Source organism: Ailuropoda melanoleuca, chromosome 6, assembly GCF_002007445.2.
Source record: "Ailuropoda melanoleuca isolate Jingjing chromosome 6, ASM200744v2, whole genome shotgun sequence".
NCBI lineage: Eukaryota > Metazoa > Chordata > Mammalia > Carnivora > Ursidae > Ailuropoda > Ailuropoda melanoleuca.
This window is the reverse complement of record NC_048223.1, coordinates 100,182,299-100,201,610: the sequence shown is the minus strand read 5'-3', so window position 1 is coordinate 100,201,610 and position 19,312 is coordinate 100,182,299. Positions and strand designations below refer to the sequence as shown.

The window sequence follows — 19,312 nt, the reverse complement described above, 5'->3', positions numbered from 1 at the left end:
CTTTCAACGTCCCTTTTGCTCAACAGGAAGCTCAATCCAATACCTGACAGAGAGTGACTGCTTTATGGCTTTGGCTGGAGTTATCTGATCACCACACAAGGATACATTGTACTCCTTGTCTCCACCCTGGCCCTGAGGTAACCACTCAAAAGGAGGACCCCCCAGCTTCAAGAGAGAAATATTACCCTTGGCACCTTTTGTCTCTGTTGGGAAGCACATCAGTTGTGCCCTTTATATTATCGGTCTGAGGAACCAGGGGGGAAGTTTCAGTAGCCATGGGCTTAGCAGAATTTGGGTGTCCTCACAGAGGGCTCCTCACATAGTCTCATCCCAGTGCTCATCCTCACATTCTTTGACATGCTTGTGGGGAGTTGTCACTAATATTCTGAACATACCATGAACTCAGAGCCAATATCTCATTCATTTTTGTTTTCTCGGTGTCTAATATGGTAACTGGCATGAATGAGTGCAGAAATAGGGCAGCAAGACATCACGGATGATTTATAGCTCTTGCTTTCTTCCCCTTTGATATCAGCACATCAGCCAGAAGGAGATGATGTGGTAGAATGGCTAAGAATTCTACCATTCACTAGCAGGAGACCTCAAACAAGTTACTAAAATCATCTGGATTTAATATTCTCTCTAATCACCAGCTCTCCTCTGCTTTCTGTGGGAATTCATTTCAGAACCTCTCTGGGGAAATGGTGCCACTGTACTTCTGTCAGTAACGCCCCTCTTCCCCATTAAAAAAGGAAGACAAGCCTTGACTGATCTATTGCACATATGGCAATAATGATAATAACAAGGGGGAGGGTCTTTTTGTTCCTATTAGAAAAGTAAGCCCACAGTGGATGCACTGAGTTGGCTGGGGTTGCAGGTCTCGTCCATGTCTGTGGGTGTCAGATGCCCCAGATTGGTAGGAACAAAGATAGGACAAGTGTCTCTGTTCCTTCTCCCTGGGAAGCTGTGTGCCCTATCTGTGCCCCTTCATCCTCCACAACAGTCATGAGGAAGCACTATTGATTCACTTAGTTTATTTATGGTCAACAAGCTCACGGTCACAGAAATGTCCCAGAGTGGGCATGTTGGCTTCACACTCTTCACTCTTGACCAATACTCTGAAAATATACATCCTTGGTCAAAACAGGGATTGAGTGAGAAAGTATAAACTTACCAGTAGAACAACCCAGAGACACTGTCTTTTGAAACAACTCCTGCACTCCAGTGTATATTGAGCACTTGCTATGTGCCAGGCATCTTGCCAGGTATCTGCACTTACACCACCATATTGAATTCCAAAAGCTTTATGGTATCACCCCTCAATGCAAATAATAACAACATTAATAATGCAAAGAATTTTTCACTTGGGAAGAACCCTTGAGATCTTTTGGCCCAATGTCCTATACAACAGAAATTCCTTTTACAGCCTCCTTGACAGGCAACTTCTATTTGAAGACCTCGCTGCCTTTCATGGCACTCTCTTACATTATGGTTTGTTTCTGACCTAGGAGAGTGTTGTGTTTTATGATTGATTTAGGATCAAAAGTTCAATACGCATACCAACACCACCAGCCGGTGCTCTGCTGCCTCTGTTCTAGAGTCAACAAATTAGGAGCCCAGCAGCATGGCAGTTCTCGCCTTAGACCTTCTTGTTCAGAGAACAAATATGTTTTGACTGGGAAACCTTGTTTTTATAAACCATTCTGCTGAAACAATGTATGTTTCTGAGGAGGAGCAGAGGTCCTTAGCCAAGTTGAGAACCAGTTGGAACCTGGTGGATATTGAAGCAAAATCGAGCCTTTTGGGGTTCAAGTTTGTTTATTATTGGCAAAACACGACTTCCTGTTTTTTAGAAGAAATTTTTTTAAAGGCTCATAAAAAAGGTTCCTGAGGCTTCTTGGACATCAAATGACTCTTACAAAACAATATTTTGATGAGTTAAGTGTAAATGAATCAGAAACATGTGGATTAAATTTCCCTTAAAATACACAGGGGCTTTGAAATTAGGGGGAAAAAATGTTTGGCAAAACATGGCCTGATTTTTACAGAACCCAAAAACTTTGAATAAGATTTGGAGACAATGGACCAAACCAGTTCTCAAACTCATGGGCTTTCACTGGAAATTACCATGGATTCCAAAGCACCATCTTCTCTTCCCTTTCCTTGTCTCCCAGCTTCACTGGAGACATTTCTAGAACAGTGACTGTTTTTTATCTGGAAGTCAAGATGCACCTCTCCATTTGATGTCCCCCACCTCTTACATCCAGGATACACCACTTTGAACCTACCTTCCCTAACTCACTTCCTCCTAGCCCCGTGGCATCACAGAGAAGATGTTAGGCAGCAGAAGAACAGCCAGAAAGATGAACTCCAGATGCACAGATTCTCTGCGGGGAAGAAGTCTGACCGTTAGTGAGACACGGAGTAAGATAGATGTTCTATCAGACAGAAAGGGCCATTCACTAAGAGAACCAAAAGCCACCTGGACTTGACATCAGAAGATGAGTGATTGCCTGTTAGCCATGCTTTCAGTCAGACCTCATCTTCTTAGGCAACAGATACTCCTCCAAGATTATTTTTCTGTGGGCAGAGAATATATATTCATCAGAAATCTGGATTCTCGACACAGTACTTTCAGGTTGGTGCTACAATCCCCAGCCAAGAATGTATTTTCGCAGCCAAACAACCTCGGCTTTACATCCTTGCCCATCAGCCAAGCAGGAAAAGGGACAACTGAGGCAGTCTTCAATGCCAGTTCCTACCTGAAGAGGCTCCATGAATTCCATGAGAGCCTCTGCACATGGGTCTCTGAGCTGGCTTTTAGTACGGGTTTGTCTCCCCCAGGGGAGCTATGGAAATGGAAATCAGACCATTGCCAAGCAGCTTGAAAAGACAGCTTTCCCTGCAGCAGTGCTGTGATTTCAGGTCTCCCTCCCACCCACCACTTCCCCACATCCCACCCCTCTGCTCTAGTCTCCCAAGGCTCATTCTGCCCTAGCTACGCAGAGGAAAAACTCGTAAATGCAAGCACAAGTCTCTCCCTCCTCCACTGCGGGCCTTTGAGAAGGCTATCTGATGGTAGTTAGCAAGAGTTTACCACAGTGCGGCAAAATTGGTTACCCATGCATGCCTGCTTTTGCTCACACTGAAGCCCAAAATAACTGTAGTTAATGGTGTTTCACTCAATTTCCTCAGCAAAGCTAAGCTTAAAACCCACCACTGGAATATAGTTGGTGTTCTTTTAATGACGGTAAATGCTGACACGGGCTAGCAGCATCTTTCTTCTGAGCTCTGGTGACACAAGTCTGCTCAGTAAATGGGCATTCTCTTCTGATCTAACTCAGCTAGTTCCAAAAACTGCTTCACATGCTTCAGAAGATTAAGAAGGACCAGAGGAGAAGGAACCAGAGAGAAAAGTCATTTAATAATTTATCAGAATATCAATGCAGGCATTCAGAAAGCCTTTGAACACAATAATGTGCCCTCCTACAGATGTAAGAAAAATTATCTGACACACAGTCAATGGAATATACTTTGGGAATTCTTCTCCTAACCTTAATGGATTGCTCTAGACAAGTGGTTCCCACACCCAACTCATCTGCCCAATATCCTAGAAAGATTTATATATACACACACACACACACACACACACATTCTTAGCCCCCATAACAAATGCATGGAATCGAAATCTTCAGGATGAGTCCTAGCAACTGTTTTATTAAAAGACAAAAACAACCGAAGTTGTCATGTTGACCTGCCCTTAGTCATTCAACTCTTAATTAGCACCTTGAGAAGCAGAGGTGAGTGACCCAGAGGCTAAGGGATGCTGTTTCTGCAAGGAATGATATTTTCCTCTGGGCAAAGTTGACTTAGAGTTTCTCTGAACTCCTCCTTTGAAGGCAGGACTGGGTCATTTCTTCTGTTTCCTCTCATTAACCCATCCAGATGGGGCCCTAGGGGACCCCTTAGAAACAGAGTATTTTTTCCTACAAGAAAGAAGGAAATCATTATAGTTTTGTTGATACATGGTAAAAGGCTCTTGCATGTAGGCATATAGTTCTTCCAGGCTTCTGAACATCCTGTGCGGGTTTAAAAGGATTCCAAAATGTGAATAGTTTTATAATCTTGGTGTAGGTAAAACAGCAAAGGCAGAAATCAAAAAGATCGATAAATTTGACTACCTTAGAGTTTTTAACTTTTATACATCAGAATACAGTGTAAACAAACTGAATTGGTCAAAGAAACCTGGGGGAAATTTTGCAACATACATGCAGACAAAGGATCACTATCTTTAATAAATAGTTTTTATAAATCAATAGGAAAATGGTCAAAGGACATGAATAGTCCGTTTACAAAAGAAGAGATGAAATGGCGAACAGGCAAATGAGAACAGTGCTGCACCTCAGCCCGGATTTTTTAAAAATACAAATTAATACAACGTCGAAATCTCACTATCACCTCTCAGGTTGAGAAAGGTATTTTAAAAAGTTAATATCCATTATTCTTAAGGGTATGAGGAAATGGGTGCTCTTACAGATAGTTGAACAAAGCAAACTGGTACAAGCTTTCTAGGCAGTTAACATCAGTGTTAGCAAAATGTGTGTATCAGTCAGGATAGGTGAGGTTATGCTATGATAATGGAGGACCAACAAATCTCGGTGGCTTTGGATAAGAAAGTGTGTTTCTCGTGCACACTACTTGTCTGTCATGGCTCAGCTGTAGCTCTGCTCCACATCACCTTCGCTCTAGGATGCAGGTCAACAGAATAGCCTCTGTCAAGAACACTGTTGGTCTCCTGGTGCAGGGAGAGGAAGCATGGCAAAACACAGGCTACCTCTTAAAACGTCTCTGCAGAGATTTTAACACATCCACCCACATTTCATTGGCCAAAGCCAATCATGTGATCCCTTGGGTTCAACATAGCAGGGACAGAAAATCTTCCCACAGGGAGGGACATCACTGGGAATGAAACAGAGGATTTGGGTAGGAATCATGCCCTGTGCCTTCCCCTAGACCTAATGTGTCCAACTTCCAGGACTTCATCAGAAATAATGGTGACATGGGGCGCCTGGGTGGCGCAGTCGTTGAGCGTCTGCCTTCGGCTCAGGGCGTGATCCCAGTGTTCTGGGATTGAGCCCCATATCAGGCTTCTCTGCTAGGAGCCTGCTTCTTTCTCTCCCACTCCCCCTGCTTGTGTTCCCTTTCTCGCTGGCTGTCTCTCTCTATCAAATAAATAAATAAAATCTTTAAAAAAAAAAAAAGAAATAATGGTGACATGCAAAAAGTTTATATAATATCATATGTAATTTTGTAATGGCAAATTTTGAAGAAATGTAAGTCCCAAAAGGTAGGGGGTTAACTAAATAAATTGTTACATTTCTATAACTGAAAAATTTAGCATTCTTCTGTAAGTAGAAGAAAATACAAAACCATAATAAGATGGGAATATGTTTAAGATGGTCACGAACTGAAAAAACAATGTGGTTCCAATTAGATGAAAAATGAGAAATATATATGTATGTGTCAAAGTACTCAGTAAATATTTGAATTAATACTGAATTAATAAACAAAATACTGGAAGGATATTTACCAAAATTTTATCATATCTCAAGATACTTGGATTATGGGAGAATTTTCTTTTTCTTCTTTGTATTTCTCTGTATTTTTCCTTTTTTCCCCCTGAAGTCAGCATGCTTTATTTTCACACTCAGAAAAAGATATTTTGTTTTCTAAAGTCATTGTAATATATTTAAACAAAAACAAAAGGAGTGTGGTGGGAAGCGGGTATCTTTTTTGCAAGAAACCACAAATAATAACAAGGCCTTCCTGTCTCTCAACGTCAAGGACGGCCCAGACTCATAACAGAAGCGCCATTCCCTGGGGTGGTCCTGTTTGGTGCAGTCTGTAAATTATCTAGCAGCATCTCACTGACCACTTTCTTTCCGTCTTACCCTTCTCCCTCTCCCTCTCAGCCACAACTATGTTCGAGGGTCCATTACACTTTTTATCATCAACCTGCACCGATCAAGAAAGAAAATCAAACTGGCTGGGACTCTCAGGGACAAGCTCGTGCACCAGTATCTGCTGCAGCCCTATGGACAGGAGGGGCTCAAGTCCAAGTAAGTGCAGAGGTAGAAATAGCTAAAGAGGAAGTCAGCAGGAGCTGGGAAGGGAAGGATCTAGAGCTGTCCCTTCCCTGCTGCTGATTCACTCGGAGGCTCAGTGGGATGGAGTCAGGGCACTGCTGACTCCGTTTCGGACCGTTGTCAAGCCCGTCCTGGTCTCTAGGCTTAGATTCCTCAGTAAAGTCAAATGGTAGACAAAATATTTCTCAACAAGGGCATGTTTGGTATCTGGGCAAGACAATTCATTATGAAGGATGATCTCATTTCAAGCTACTTATTCGCATCCTAGGTCCCTGCCCACTAAATGCCAACAGCACACCCTAGCCATGTGATGACTGAAAACCCTGGGGGTTGAGAACCATGCCCCTTTCAGCTCTAACATTCTGTAATGCTATTATAACGCCCTGTTTGTCAGCATCTCGAACCTCATGGGGCTTATAGGAAGGAGCACTGCACAAAGGGTTGAAAGTTCAGAGATCAAGAATCTGTTGTGCCCCTAAATTTATAACTTTGGACACATCACCTCTTGGATCTTAAGTTTGCTTATCTGAATGTTAGAAGAGACATTACATTCTGGGGGCTTTGTGATTCCCTCAAACTCTATAAATATATGAATCTGTGATACTCCCTGTCTCCCTTGGTCTCTACCAGAGACTGCTGACAACAATGACCTCTACAAAGGGAAAGCAGCTCTAGGCCACAGGGAGAAGAGCCTGGTCAAAGGCAAGGCCACCTCAGCTCCCCGAGTGAGGCCTCCCAGGAAGGGTATGGGGATGCTGTACAGACTGGGAGCATTCCTATTCCATTTTTAATGTTTACCAAGTTTAACAAAGCTGTAAACTTGGAGCAGGTGGCTTGCACTCCCACAGCTGCCCACAACTATTTGTGCTATAATTGTTCGCTGTTTCATTGCAACCTTGGTGGCTTGCATTTGGCTTCCAACTGTATGTGCAATGGGAACAAAACACAATCTGGGAAGTCACTTACTGAGTCTCTTTAGCCCACCCTAGATCTGTATTTTCCGTCTTGGTTCGCATACTGACTTTTCTCTGGCTACATGTATATTACAGATACTTTTCTTTCCTCTCAATCCTACCTGTATTAGGAGACTCTCTTGAGTATTTTATCCCATCTCCTTCTATTTCCCAGTCATTTGTGACTAGTGTGCTGAATTCCTGGTCTTCATCCTAGGCAGGAGAACAGTTCTGGTCCCAGCTTCACTAAGTAATTGTTTGACCTGGGCAGATCCTTTAATCCTAATCCCTTGGCCTCAGGGTTCTCATCTACAAAATTCAAGAGTTGCTGTATGTTTGGTAAGGTCCCTTCCAGCTCTAAAGTTCTCATCCTGGGTCTGATTTTCTGAGGATCACAAGTATGTTCAAGTTTCCCACTGCCGTTCACTAGTGACCTGCAGAGTCATTTCTGGCAGAGGGGCTGACACCTCAAGCAGTGATTGTGATCATTCACGGTCATCTGGAGCCAGAGATTAGAAGCCGAGTCTGCCCAACATTGGGAAGACCATGTGTACTGCGTGGAAGGAGCTGGCCAAATGCCTTAGTCTAATAGGCCACTTGCTGGCTGTGTGTCCTTAAGCAAGTTACATAATCTCTATAATACAGTCTCGGTTTCTTCATCTCATGGGGAGAGGAGTAAACAAGGTAATCTATGGAAAGTTCCTGACACAGAGGAGGTGTGCAGGAAATACCCATTGCCTTTCTTCTCCTCAGCTTGGGACTCTAGCTGGCTGGGGAGGAAGAGGGAAACAAGTGCTCTCTTTCTAACACTCTAAGATGTTCTTCCAAAGCAGAATCTTCTCGGATTTGTAAGATAATGTGTTGCTAAGATGCTTGTTAAGATTAAAATAAAAATGATATAAATACAAAGCCATGAAACAGGAGGAGATGTGGTTAGAGGGTAGCATCATTTTATAAGCTTCTTCCCCCACCAGCCAAGGGCACAGTCCTCCAACCTGCTGCTTCCTCTCTATGCCCCTGCCTCCAGGATTATTCCCCTGATGCTTGAACCTGGCCACACCTCAGCCCCTCCTGCCTATACTGTCCTTCAGAGTGACTGAGGTGACTCCCACTGGCTACTGATATGCTGTATGTCCCAATTATGCTGTCTTGTACCTCACCTTGTCACCATCCCAGTGAGAAGCTGTGTTATGGCCTTACTGAGAATGTCTGAGAGGGACAGGGACAAAGAGAGTTTCATTCCACAGGGGGCCTGAAGAGGGATTTGGTAATGGCCACTGAGATCAAATAACAATGTTATACAATTGGAAGAAGAGGGAGCTGGAATCAGAAGGCCTGGATATGAATCCAGTTGCTGCCATTTACTCGTGTGGGCAAACTTTGGCTCCCTTACCTGTCAGACGGGGTGATTGTGAGAATCAGCTTAGAGCGTGTGGGTGAAATACAGCTTTCTACAAATGAAAATTTCACACACCCATACATATGCATATGTATATGAGTAGAAATACAGACAGGCACATTGGATCTTACATATATCATCTTAGAGTTTTGGGTTGGAAGTCAAGAGAACTGGATTCCAGCCCTAATCCTGCCATTACTTCACTGTGGAGCTTTGAGCCCTTCACTTAATTCTCTAAGCCTGTTTCTCTCCTGCAAACTACTGCTAATTTGACACCTGTCCTGTTCTAGACCTCAGTGGCTCTGACCCTGTGCTGTGCCATCTTGGACGATAAGCTGCCGGCAGGGGCTGTCGAGTATATGTTCTGTGCCCCCAGTGCTCTGCTCAGTAACTACGAATGCGTGCAAGAGCCCTCAGCGGTTCTGAGATGGGGGTCTCACAGGAAGGGTGTGGTTTTAGTGAAGCAGACTCTGCAGGAAAGGATGAAGGGAAATGCAAGGAAGTGATTTCAGCCTTTGGTGCCTCCTTCTCTGTTTTATAAGCCTCTGGGGCCAGATTCTGTGTTCTGTGTCTGCTAATTCCTTGCTACAGCCTGGAGCCATATTAGCTCAGAAGAGGATGGAAAGCTCTGGGAGCAAAGGAACCTATAATTGCTCTTGTCTGGAGGAACCAGAAAGAGGATATAGAGCAAGTCAGTGTGCCATTCAAGCCACCAGTTAGACGTTTTGGACTGGTATTTCAGGAGTAGAGAAATGCCAGCAAACCTTTATGACTGGTTGAGAACATGGGGGTAGTTCTCATTCTGTCGGAGTTGTCAGCAGGGCTGGGTATATTTGAAATCTCTGGAAAGGTATCTCCATGAGATCTCGGGGCTCAAGAATGTCAGACATTGCACACGAAGCCCCCCTAGGGCCACTAATCGGGCACAGCCTGGGCATCCGAGTCCACAAATGAAGGTTCCTGTTTGTCACTTCAGTGAGTGAGCCAGTCATAAGACCCACCACTCGAGTCTCAATTCTCTATGTGAGAAATAGTTCTCATTCTTGGAATCAGACAAAAAGTGGGTGCCCTATATACCCTATAGGATAGGAGAAGGGAAGCTTCGAAAACTGCAGTGTGTATAAGAGGAGGGGTTCTGTGTCTAGAATACATATTCTGTAAAGATGGCTGAGGGAAATAGGGAGATTTCATTCAGAGAGGAAAAATAAGGCAAGTCATGAAGACTTTCTTCAGATACTTCAGGGACTGTGAAGTGAAAGAAAATAGATTTAGCCTAGAATCCTCTAAAGTGACAGTAAACCAGGGAGTACAATTTAAAAGAGAAAGATTTCACCACAAAAAGCTCATTTTCCAAAGGCTCATCTGGCCTGACTGAGGACAGGGTTGTTAGGAAGTAGCCTTTCACTCAGAGAGTGAGCGGCCATGACCAACAAAGAGGGGCTCCAAGATTCTCACTCAGTGGGAGGGTGAGCTAAAAGAGCTCTGCTTCCCATTGAACTCTAAAATTCGATTAGTCTCTTCCATTCTCCTTCCCCCACTCCCACTTCACTTTTGGAGGCTATGGTCACCAACCAAGTAGCTTCTTCAAGCCACTAAAAGGCCACACAAAGAGGCTGGGCTGTGAGGAGATGTGGCAGTAATATTTAGTTTTTCTCTGGAAAATCTCCAGCTGCAAGTCCGTCCTCTGTCCTGTTCCCTGGTTTCTCACCTTTCTGGGAGGAAGACTGACCATTTACACCCAAAACAATAATAGTTCCCATTCTGGATTAAGTCAAAAAGAACCTTTGAGGCATCTCTGTCATCCACAATGGAAAGACTCTGCACAACGCCGGATGTGATCACGAGTCAGTGAGCATTGTCCTCTAGGGAATCGGTTCTACCCAAGGCATGAATATCTCCAATGTCTTTCAACAAACAGGGAAGCCACATGAAGCTGGGCCAAAGAAGTCAACTTACATCAAAAAACAGGACTCAGCGTTTTTAGGGAAAAGTCAAACCAAGAGCGGGTGTTTGCTCACATCCCAGTGTCCTGTGCTATGTGTCTCATTAAATTCCATTTGAACGGAAAACTATCCAAAATTACAAAAGAAGGAAACAACCTTCATCACATTGACTGTTCTGTTCTGACACAGTAACCCGAGGGGATCAGCCCCTGCTAAGAATCCTGGGGCAGAATGACGTTTTGAAGTGATCTGCTTCATTCTCCCTACCCTTAGATAGTCTGTGGGCCAAGCCATTTGGACTAGAAGATGCTCTAGGTTTAAAGACCTCTGGGAAGAAGTGCCTACAACTTCAATCCTGTCTGAACACTTCATTTTATAAGAACACTGTGGGGGCGCCTGGGTGGCACAGCGGTTAAGCGTCTGCCTTCGGCTCAGGGCGTGATCCCGGCGTTATGGGATCGAGCCCCCACATCAGGCTCCTCTGCTGGGAGCCTGCTTCTTCCTCTCCCACTCCCCCTGCTTGTGTTCCCTCTCTCGCTGGCTGTCTCTATCTCTGTCGAATAAATAAAAAAAATCTATAAAAAAAAAAAAAAGAACACTGTGGCCCGCTACAGCTGGGACGTTATGGTAACAAGGAGCTTTAAGAGCCGTTACCTCATTTGACCCTCTGAATAGCCCAAGAAGAAAGTAGAGCAATCCCTGCCTCCCTCACACTTTAGAGTTGGAGAAACCGAATCTTAGAGCATTGAGCGACTCATTCAAGAGTCACACAACTATTAAGTGATAGAGCTAGAAAGTGTCTAGCACCCAATTTTCCTGGCCTCATGTCCAACGCACTTTCCTCAATACCGTGCTATACCAATAGTCCAGCAATAGAAAATTATAATGACACACTGACAGACATACAGTACGGATCACTGAACCCTATCATGATGCTGTCTGCTTTCATTTCATTGTAGGCTGCTCACAGAACGAATGTGAAGAGCATCGGGTTACTCAGCAGTGTTCTCTCCTCTAGGCTAACTCACCTCTGTTCCATTAACTTTTCTTCACAAGTCCTCATTTCAGATCCTTCTTTTTTTTTTTTAAAGATTTTATTTATTTATTTGACAGAGACAGCCAGCGAGAGAGGGAACACAAGCAGGGGGAGTGGGAGAGGAAGAAGCAGGCTCATAGCAGAGGAGCCTGATGTGGGGCTCGATCCCATAACGCCAGGATCACACCCTGAGCCGGAGTCAGACGCTTAACCGCTGTGCCACCCAGGCGCCCCTAATTTCAGATCCTTCTTAAAAATTCTTCTCTGTGCTGCTTCTAAGATTCTTTTTCCCAGTCATATAGAATTTTAATAAAAGCACTTTTCTTTTTCTCAGCAAAATTGGGGATTTCCCTTCTGTCTCTTCTATGCTCTTCTCAGACAAAAGGATTATTAAATACCAGCAGTGACTATAAATTGGTTTAATTCGAAGCCTATAAAAATGAGCTTTGACATAGTATATTCTGCCCCCCACACATAGGCACCGCTGGCCTGCTCCCCTTCCCTGCTGGAGCGCAAGCCCAGAGTTACGTCTCTGAGGGAGAGATGCTGGCTCTTGGGACTTCTCATATGTCGTCATCCAGTCATCACCTTTTATTGAGATCCTACTTTGAGCCAGACATGACTTGTTCCCCTTCAGCCGTCTAACGTACAGTGGCAACTAATGTAGCTAAAATTTTAAATGAATTGTGGTCCCATAACTATAAAGAGCTCAGGAATCCCAAGTAGACAAATTAGGGGAAAACGTCTGAACATGAAGTTCAATGTAAATGGTAAATGCTTCATCTCAGAATGTCTCTTGACATTTTCCAGCCCACATCATCAGTAGCCTTCAAAGAGAGGGGGAAGGGGATTCTGAGGTCCTGTCCTCAAGGAGTTCATCTCTGTTATTAGAAACAAACAACTAACAGGAAGCAGCTTGTGGGCGTGCCTGAGAGAGGTGTGGGGTAGTGCTGCTGTGGGGCTAATAGGTTCCATATCAAATGTTTGCATTTCATATCTGCATGGGCCTCTCCTTCAGCTGCCATGATGTTAGCTGAAAGAAACTTAAGGTTCCTGTGAACCTAGAATCTTCTTGCCTATTCTGTGAAGAAACGAACATATTTTTTTCTTCTCTGCAGACTGCTTATTTTTTCCATCTCTCCGGGACATGACTTTTGCTTTGATTTCACCCTCATTAAATCCTGTATCAAAGAAAAACATTGGCATCTAACTGCATGCCTTTAGAGGGGTGTCGTTTGATGTTAGCCAAACAGAATAGTTCTGAAAATACTCAAGTTAACTCCCAGGTGCTAAGACTTTAAAAATATCTTCGTGTCCCTGTTGGAACAGACCACATTATGATACTTCATCTCCAGATTCAGAACTTGGCGAGTGTGAGGGCTGAACTGGCCACCACCTGACCTACCACAATCTCTCTCTAAAGATGACTGGAAGCGCCACATTGATTTTTGGACATGGACGGTTCTGGGAAAAGGAGCTTGGGGAAAAGTCTTAACCCTAAGAATTCTATACTGAGACTTCTCACTCACTCGCTTAGAAACAAAAACTGAAGACCTGCTTTCTGGGACCAAAGGGCCATTATTCCACTTACCTCAGCAGACTCAAGACATGTAAGTGTGTGAGTTCTACCCTGCTGATCTTAGCTGGTACCTGGAGTTTTTGAACTCTGTTTGACCAGACCCATTACCTGCAGGTTTCCATTATCTCCACTTGTCTGGGATCATTTAAATGAGTTTCTTCTTAAAATAAACCATGTTATGAAAGTTCTGCAGTTATTAAAAGATGACTTTATAGAGGAAAAATTTGAGGGTACTCTTAGTGATCAAGAAGTTTCCTCTAGAACATCCCTGACAGAAAGCCCATCAGCTTCTGTTTGATGAGACGGCTCATGTCATGAGTCAGCCCACTCTGGGACTCGACAGCTCTGATTATAGGAAAGATCCTCCCTGTATGTGACCAAAGGGTGTTTTCTTCCATTTCTCCCCTTGTTTTAGAAAAATTAAGCAGAGTAAATCTATACCTTCTTCATAATAATTTTTCAATGTCTCCCCGTAGAGTTGTGCTCTCCAAGCTAAACACTCAACTCCTTCAACCATTCCTCAAATGGCCTGGCTTCAGATTGCTCACTATTCTGTTCACCTCGGAATCCATTGAGCTATAGAACCTTATCTTCTATGATTAACTGTTTAATTTTCTTACCTCAGACGAGCTCAGTTGTGGAGGTCCGAGAGGGAGTAGGAAATGTGAGCATTTTGTTATTCCAATTTACCTCACCAACACAGAGCAGTAGTACTTTTAAATCTTTGCCAACTTCATAATGAAAAATAATATTCTCATCTTAATTTGTATTCTTCAAGTATTAGTGAGGTTGAAAATTTTTCATGTCTCTTAGTATTGCTTTCAGGCATTTGCTATGTCTTTTGCTTATTTTTCAATTGGGTTGTTATCTGTTTTATTAATGATTTGTAAGTTTTGTCTAACATGAGGCAATTTCCCCTTTGCTACCTATCAGATGTGTTAAAATATTTTCCCCGGTATTTTATTTGCTGTTGTTCAACTATTTCATTTTTAGGGTATTATCTTGACATACAGAAGTATTTCATTTTTATATAGTTAGATCTATGTATCTTTTACTTTGTGGTGTCTTCCATTCCACTCATATATCTATGTATTTATAGTCTGGAAATCAGATAAATATGTATCTTTATTTTCTTCTAGTTTCTTTTTTGTTTCATTTTTCTTTTTTTTTCTTTAATGCCTCTGGAATGTGTTTTGATATTCTGTGAGCGGTGAGGACCGTCTACAGTGCTGTTGGAGCCAAAAGTGTGTGCAGAAGCGGTTCACCCACGCAGGGCATCAGGTGCTGGTTTTAAGAAGTCAGGAAAAAGAGGATCCTTTCTTTAAAGGCAAGCATTAGAGTGGAACCTCTTTCACCCGGAGGGAAAGGCCTGCTGTGCAGTTGCAGCCTCGGCCTCTGCCGCCCTGTTAGAAGGGCCCCGAGAGCCCCGGGAGGCAGGATAAGCTGCAGAGCCTGGAGCACCATGTGGCAGGGAAGGTGTGTGGGCCTGGGGCGATGACTAGCCGGCCCGCGAGTGAGCGGGAAGGTGGTACTTAGTCTGACAGCGACATTCGAGCTAGTGTTCCAGGTGAGAAAGTCTGAAACGGACACTGTGAAAGTGGAAATGTAAATATATATGAGTATGTATATTTATAAAAATACTTACATGTAAGGCTCTGAGTCAGTCTGTAGAAAAACTACAGAGAATAACTATATAGAGAGATCAGCCTTACACATCTCTAGTTAATGGAAGCTTACTATTCATTGAACTTAGAGAATGTGGATTCTTTCACCCTTGTGCTCATTTCAGGGTGTTCTGTGGTTCAAAAAGAGATAGTAGCCGCAACCAATGTATACAGCATGATCTGAGTAAATAATTATACACGTATCTGGAAAATGCAGTGAAAGTACTGAATGACATATTTAATCCCCCTGGGTTCCTCTGGGCTGGAAAGAGCTTGAACCACCTTCAGTCTGTAGGGAACGCTCCGTGCCACACCCCAGGACCTGAGAGAAACCGAGATGCCTTTGAGAATTTGCCCTTCAGAACAGTCTTTCTTTTTAATGTTAAAGAAATGCAGGGTTCATTATCTATGCAAATGCCTCATCCCATTAGGTTCTTCATTCCTCCTGGGAAGCGCTGCACGCACATGCTTCCCTGTGTGTACTGAGGCGTGTGCTCATCTCCCTGACCGACACACCGGTGGGGAGACATGAAGGGAGGCGGTTCTCTTGAAAGACCAAAAATGCTCACTTCGGACTATTCAAAAAAACTTGCCTTTGAAAAGTTCACATCTTACTTTTCAGGTTAAAAAGATGTGGCCTTTTGACATGGTACTCCGAAACAGTAAGAAAAGCTCTTTTTATTCAAAATAGATTCAGAATGTGATGGTTAGAAAGCTGTTTGAGTCCCCTCCACCCCCAGCTGCAAACACATTCCCACTCCCTCTCCTATTCCTGGTGCTCAACCATGGTGAACCACCTGGGAGCTTTAAAAAGCGCCCTGCCCAAGCCACACCCCAGACCAATTAAACTAAAATTCTCCGGGCTGGGACCCAGGCACCAGTATTTTTAAAGCCCCCGAGACGATTCAAATATGTGGCCAAGGTTGAGAACCACTGTGGCTCCAGAAAATCCTGGAGCAATGTCCAGGCTGATCTGCATCTTTGATTTCACCCAGATTCCAGTCTTCTTTTAGGCACTAAGCCATTTTGCCAAAGGTGCGAACATGCCATGAGCCCCTGGGAGTTCTCTATGACTAAGTGGAAGGATGTGTACGGCTCCCCAAAGGTTCTATTGTTTGTTTTGTTTTAACTCCCAGATTAGTAATGTACAGATCGCTGTGCAGATTAGAGGATTATAAAATGCTTTTATACTTTACAGTGACTTGACATCTTAAACCAAGATGTTTAGGAATTCAGGGTTTTCACTTAGCACTCGGGTTGTTTTCTGAGATTCAGAATGCATTTTCTTGCAGCTCACTCCCAGCAGCTGGAATCTCTCTGCACAGCTGTCCATCAAGGCTGTGGTCTCCCCTCCCCACCTTTACTCCCTAGGGGACTCTCCCTGCAGGCAGAGATTTCCATTGTGTTTCCGAGAACCCAGATGAAACACTGGTAAAGGAGCACTTTAGGCTGCAGCTCACGTGTTTCCGAGCAGTTGATTCTCAACTGAGGGGCAAGGAAGAAGAATGTGCAGTTCTTCTGCACTGAGAAGAAATGGCCCTTGTCTTCTCCCTTCTCCACACCTCCAGAGGCTGTGGTTTGGGTGACAGACAAACGCAAGCCGCAGGGAACTGGAAAATCTTAATCCAGCTCGTCCCTATGGCAGGCCTGGGCCCTGAATCAGTATTTCTTTGGCTGCCAAGCCTCAGGAAGCCCGTGACGACATGTAGCTTATTCCAGACTTGGGACCTGGAGCCCCGAACTGTGGACCAGCCGCCCAACACCAATGATCACTTGGCAGACTCCGTCTCCCCTGCTCATCTTTGCAAGAATGGTTCAGAGTCACTGTACACTGTGCATTTTGACATCTGTGGGCCCTGGAACAGAGTCTGTGCCACCTGGGATGTCTTACTTTTCATTTTTGAGGGTGCACCAGTGCACTTGATATTATAGGGAGCACTTTATCAAAATCCCATAAAACCAAGATATTTATCCCTTTGATTTAACATATTTGAATAGGTATCCAGGGAGCCATGACTTTAAAATGATGGAACTGATTTTGGGTGTGGCTTCTGGACTTTATCTCATACTTTTACATTTGGAAAACCCATCTGCCCAGCTGTGCACTTGCGTGCGCTCGCACACACACACACCTGCCCTCTTACCGGACTCTCTTCATCCCACCTGCAGACTGCCCATACAGGAGATGCTTCTCACCTCCACGCTGACTCTTCCAGCTCCCCACAGTTAGGGCTGGGGTAGCCTGATCTCTCACCACAGAGGATATTTTAAGACAAGAGAACAAGGCAGACCACAGAAGGTAAATATAGGAGAGAGGAGTGTAAGGAGGGAAGAGATGAATTCTAACCTGGCAATCTGGGAAGTCTTCGGGGCTGAGGGCCATTGAGTAGGAGCTGGAAGGATGAGCGATACAGCTAGGAAATGCTAGACCAAAGGAGATTCTGGGCAGTGGGATGAGCTTACTAAAGGTTCAGAAGTACAAAAATTCAAGGCTCATTTTATTTGAAGGAAGTGGGAAGTGGCAAATCATTTTACATGATTGGAATACAAGATGCTTTGTAGGGTGAGGGGAAAGGGCACAAAAATATACTAGAGCCAGAACACAGACCTCAAAATCCACGCCGAAAAGTGTGATTTTCCTTTTGTCTCTCTCTTTGTGTAATGTATTAATTATAGTGTGTCTGACCACACATTTGCATGTTTCTGGGTTTCTGTCTTCATGGGTAAGGACTACGTCTGCTACAGTTGAATTTGTACAACACAGAGAACAGTAGGGATATGAGTAATGCCCCTTATACACCGCTCATGACTGTCAGAGATCCTGGCTCCGGTTCTTTACAATGGGAAGGGAACAGAGTTAACCACATGTTAAAGTCTCCCCATGGTTTTTATAGCTGGTTCCTGTTGTGTCCTGTGGTTTGAGTGTGATATGCCCATGACATGGAGCCTTGAGATGGTCGCAGAATCAAATTTTCTTCCCAAACTGCCCCCAGATGATTTCCTCATCTGTTGGGAATTAACAGTATCAGTATAAATCCAGGTTCCCTACTTAGCTGGGCTCTCATCTTGTCTGCCAAATGTGCTAAGTTATTTTAAGCCATTAGAAGCACATGGTAGAATCCCATTATGGCTTGGGCCATTATTACACAGACTTGGATAGAAGACAGATCAAATCATGACCCCCAAACCTAACTGCAAACAGGAAAAGCCTCTATCTCTAACAATTTGCCTATAAAATCCCCCAGCTCTGCTTGCATGAAGGAGTCCTAGGGTTTGCTCCGTGATATAGAAGCTGGATCAAAACTCCTCATTGTCCCAATATGCCCCTCAAAGAATATGATGAAGGGCATATGATCTTATCAACCTCAAAGTGTCTCAGGGACCAGGAACCTCATACGTGATGTGGGCTCCTGCAGGTGGGAGGGAACAGGAAGCCTTCATCTCCATTTGCTCTCTCTTGTACACTCTCCTCTCTTTAACAACAGAGGAAGGGGTTGGAGTGTCCAATCAGGAGAACTCCTAGAGGTTGACTGAGTGGAACTAAACCAACATTAATTAGAATCACTCTCGTAAGCAAGAAGGCACTGAACCACATGCTACTGAAAATTAAGAAATGCAGACGGTTGGGTCTAGGCAGGCAAAATGACTCCAGCAACACAGATAAAATAAAGCTGAGGAGGACGAGTGCTAAAGAGGGAGCTGCGGATAATATGCCCGTCTTGCCGCTGGGACTATTCAGATAAGGCCCTGTGAAGAAGGCCATATTCAGTGAGGCCTGGAGGGAAGGGTAGACCTCTTGACAGATTCTACGGATTCCAGGCAAGGCAAAAACCACAGAGGAGAAAAGCTTCAAGGCACAATTGGAAGTAATCCTCCCCATGACCCCTGAGGCAGGAGCATCCCTGAGAGCCTAATGAGCATCCTTAAGCCTCTGTTCCAGCCAGGCTAGTGCGACATCAGCCTGCAGCCACTCCGGAACAGCCTTCGCCAGCGGGGTAGCGATCACTCCTGGCCACTTCAAAGGAACTCCCTTTCTAAGCTACCCCAGATGCACAGCCTCTCCCGGAGCAGGGGAGAGGAGCAAGACCCTCTGTCCTCAGACCCTCTAGGCTCTAACCTGCCCCTGACCTGGAGAAGGGCAAGGCAGCTGCAGAGACCAGCTTCCTAACTCAGCGAGGGGGCCGCGAGGGGGAAGCCGGGCCTCGGGGTCCAGTAAAGCGCGCACAGGTGCGCAGCCGGCGCTGAGGGCCGGGCCCCCGGGGACGGGGCCGGGAGAGCGGGGCGACGGGTCGCGCGGGCGCCGCCAGCCCCGCACCTGCGCCGACCCCATCCCTGCACGCCGGCCGAGAAGCCCGCAACCGGCGGGAATCGAAGCCCGGCTGCGCACGTTTACTTAATATCCGCCACATTCGGGGGGGGCCCTGCCATGTGGACCGCCACGCAGTTTTTGCTGGAAACTGATGACCCTGAGGTCTGTTCCTCCGGCAGGCCAAGCGCAAGCTCCCCCCGCCTGCCGGGGTCGGTCGGCCCTGCGGGAACCGAGTGAGAGCTGCGAGGGCGGCGCACGCGCTCTGGCTTCCTGGGAGCCCGCG

The 19,312-nt window shown here is 44.9% G+C and overlaps 1 protein-coding gene across 2 annotated transcripts in view; it reads left to right on the top strand.

The window, feature by feature from the left end:
• The window catches only part of HPSE2 (heparanase 2 (inactive)), a 696,190-nt gene that overhangs the window by 663,502 nt on the left and 13,376 nt on the right, over positions 1 to 19,312 (top strand). For both annotated transcript variants that reach the window (XM_034663118.1, XM_034663117.1), the window contains one exon: positions 5,973 to 6,119. In XM_034663118.1, coding sequence (XP_034519009.1) covers positions 5,973 to 6,119 — 147 coding nt within the window. The remainder of the gene's footprint in view (positions 1 to 5,972; positions 6,120 to 19,312) is intronic.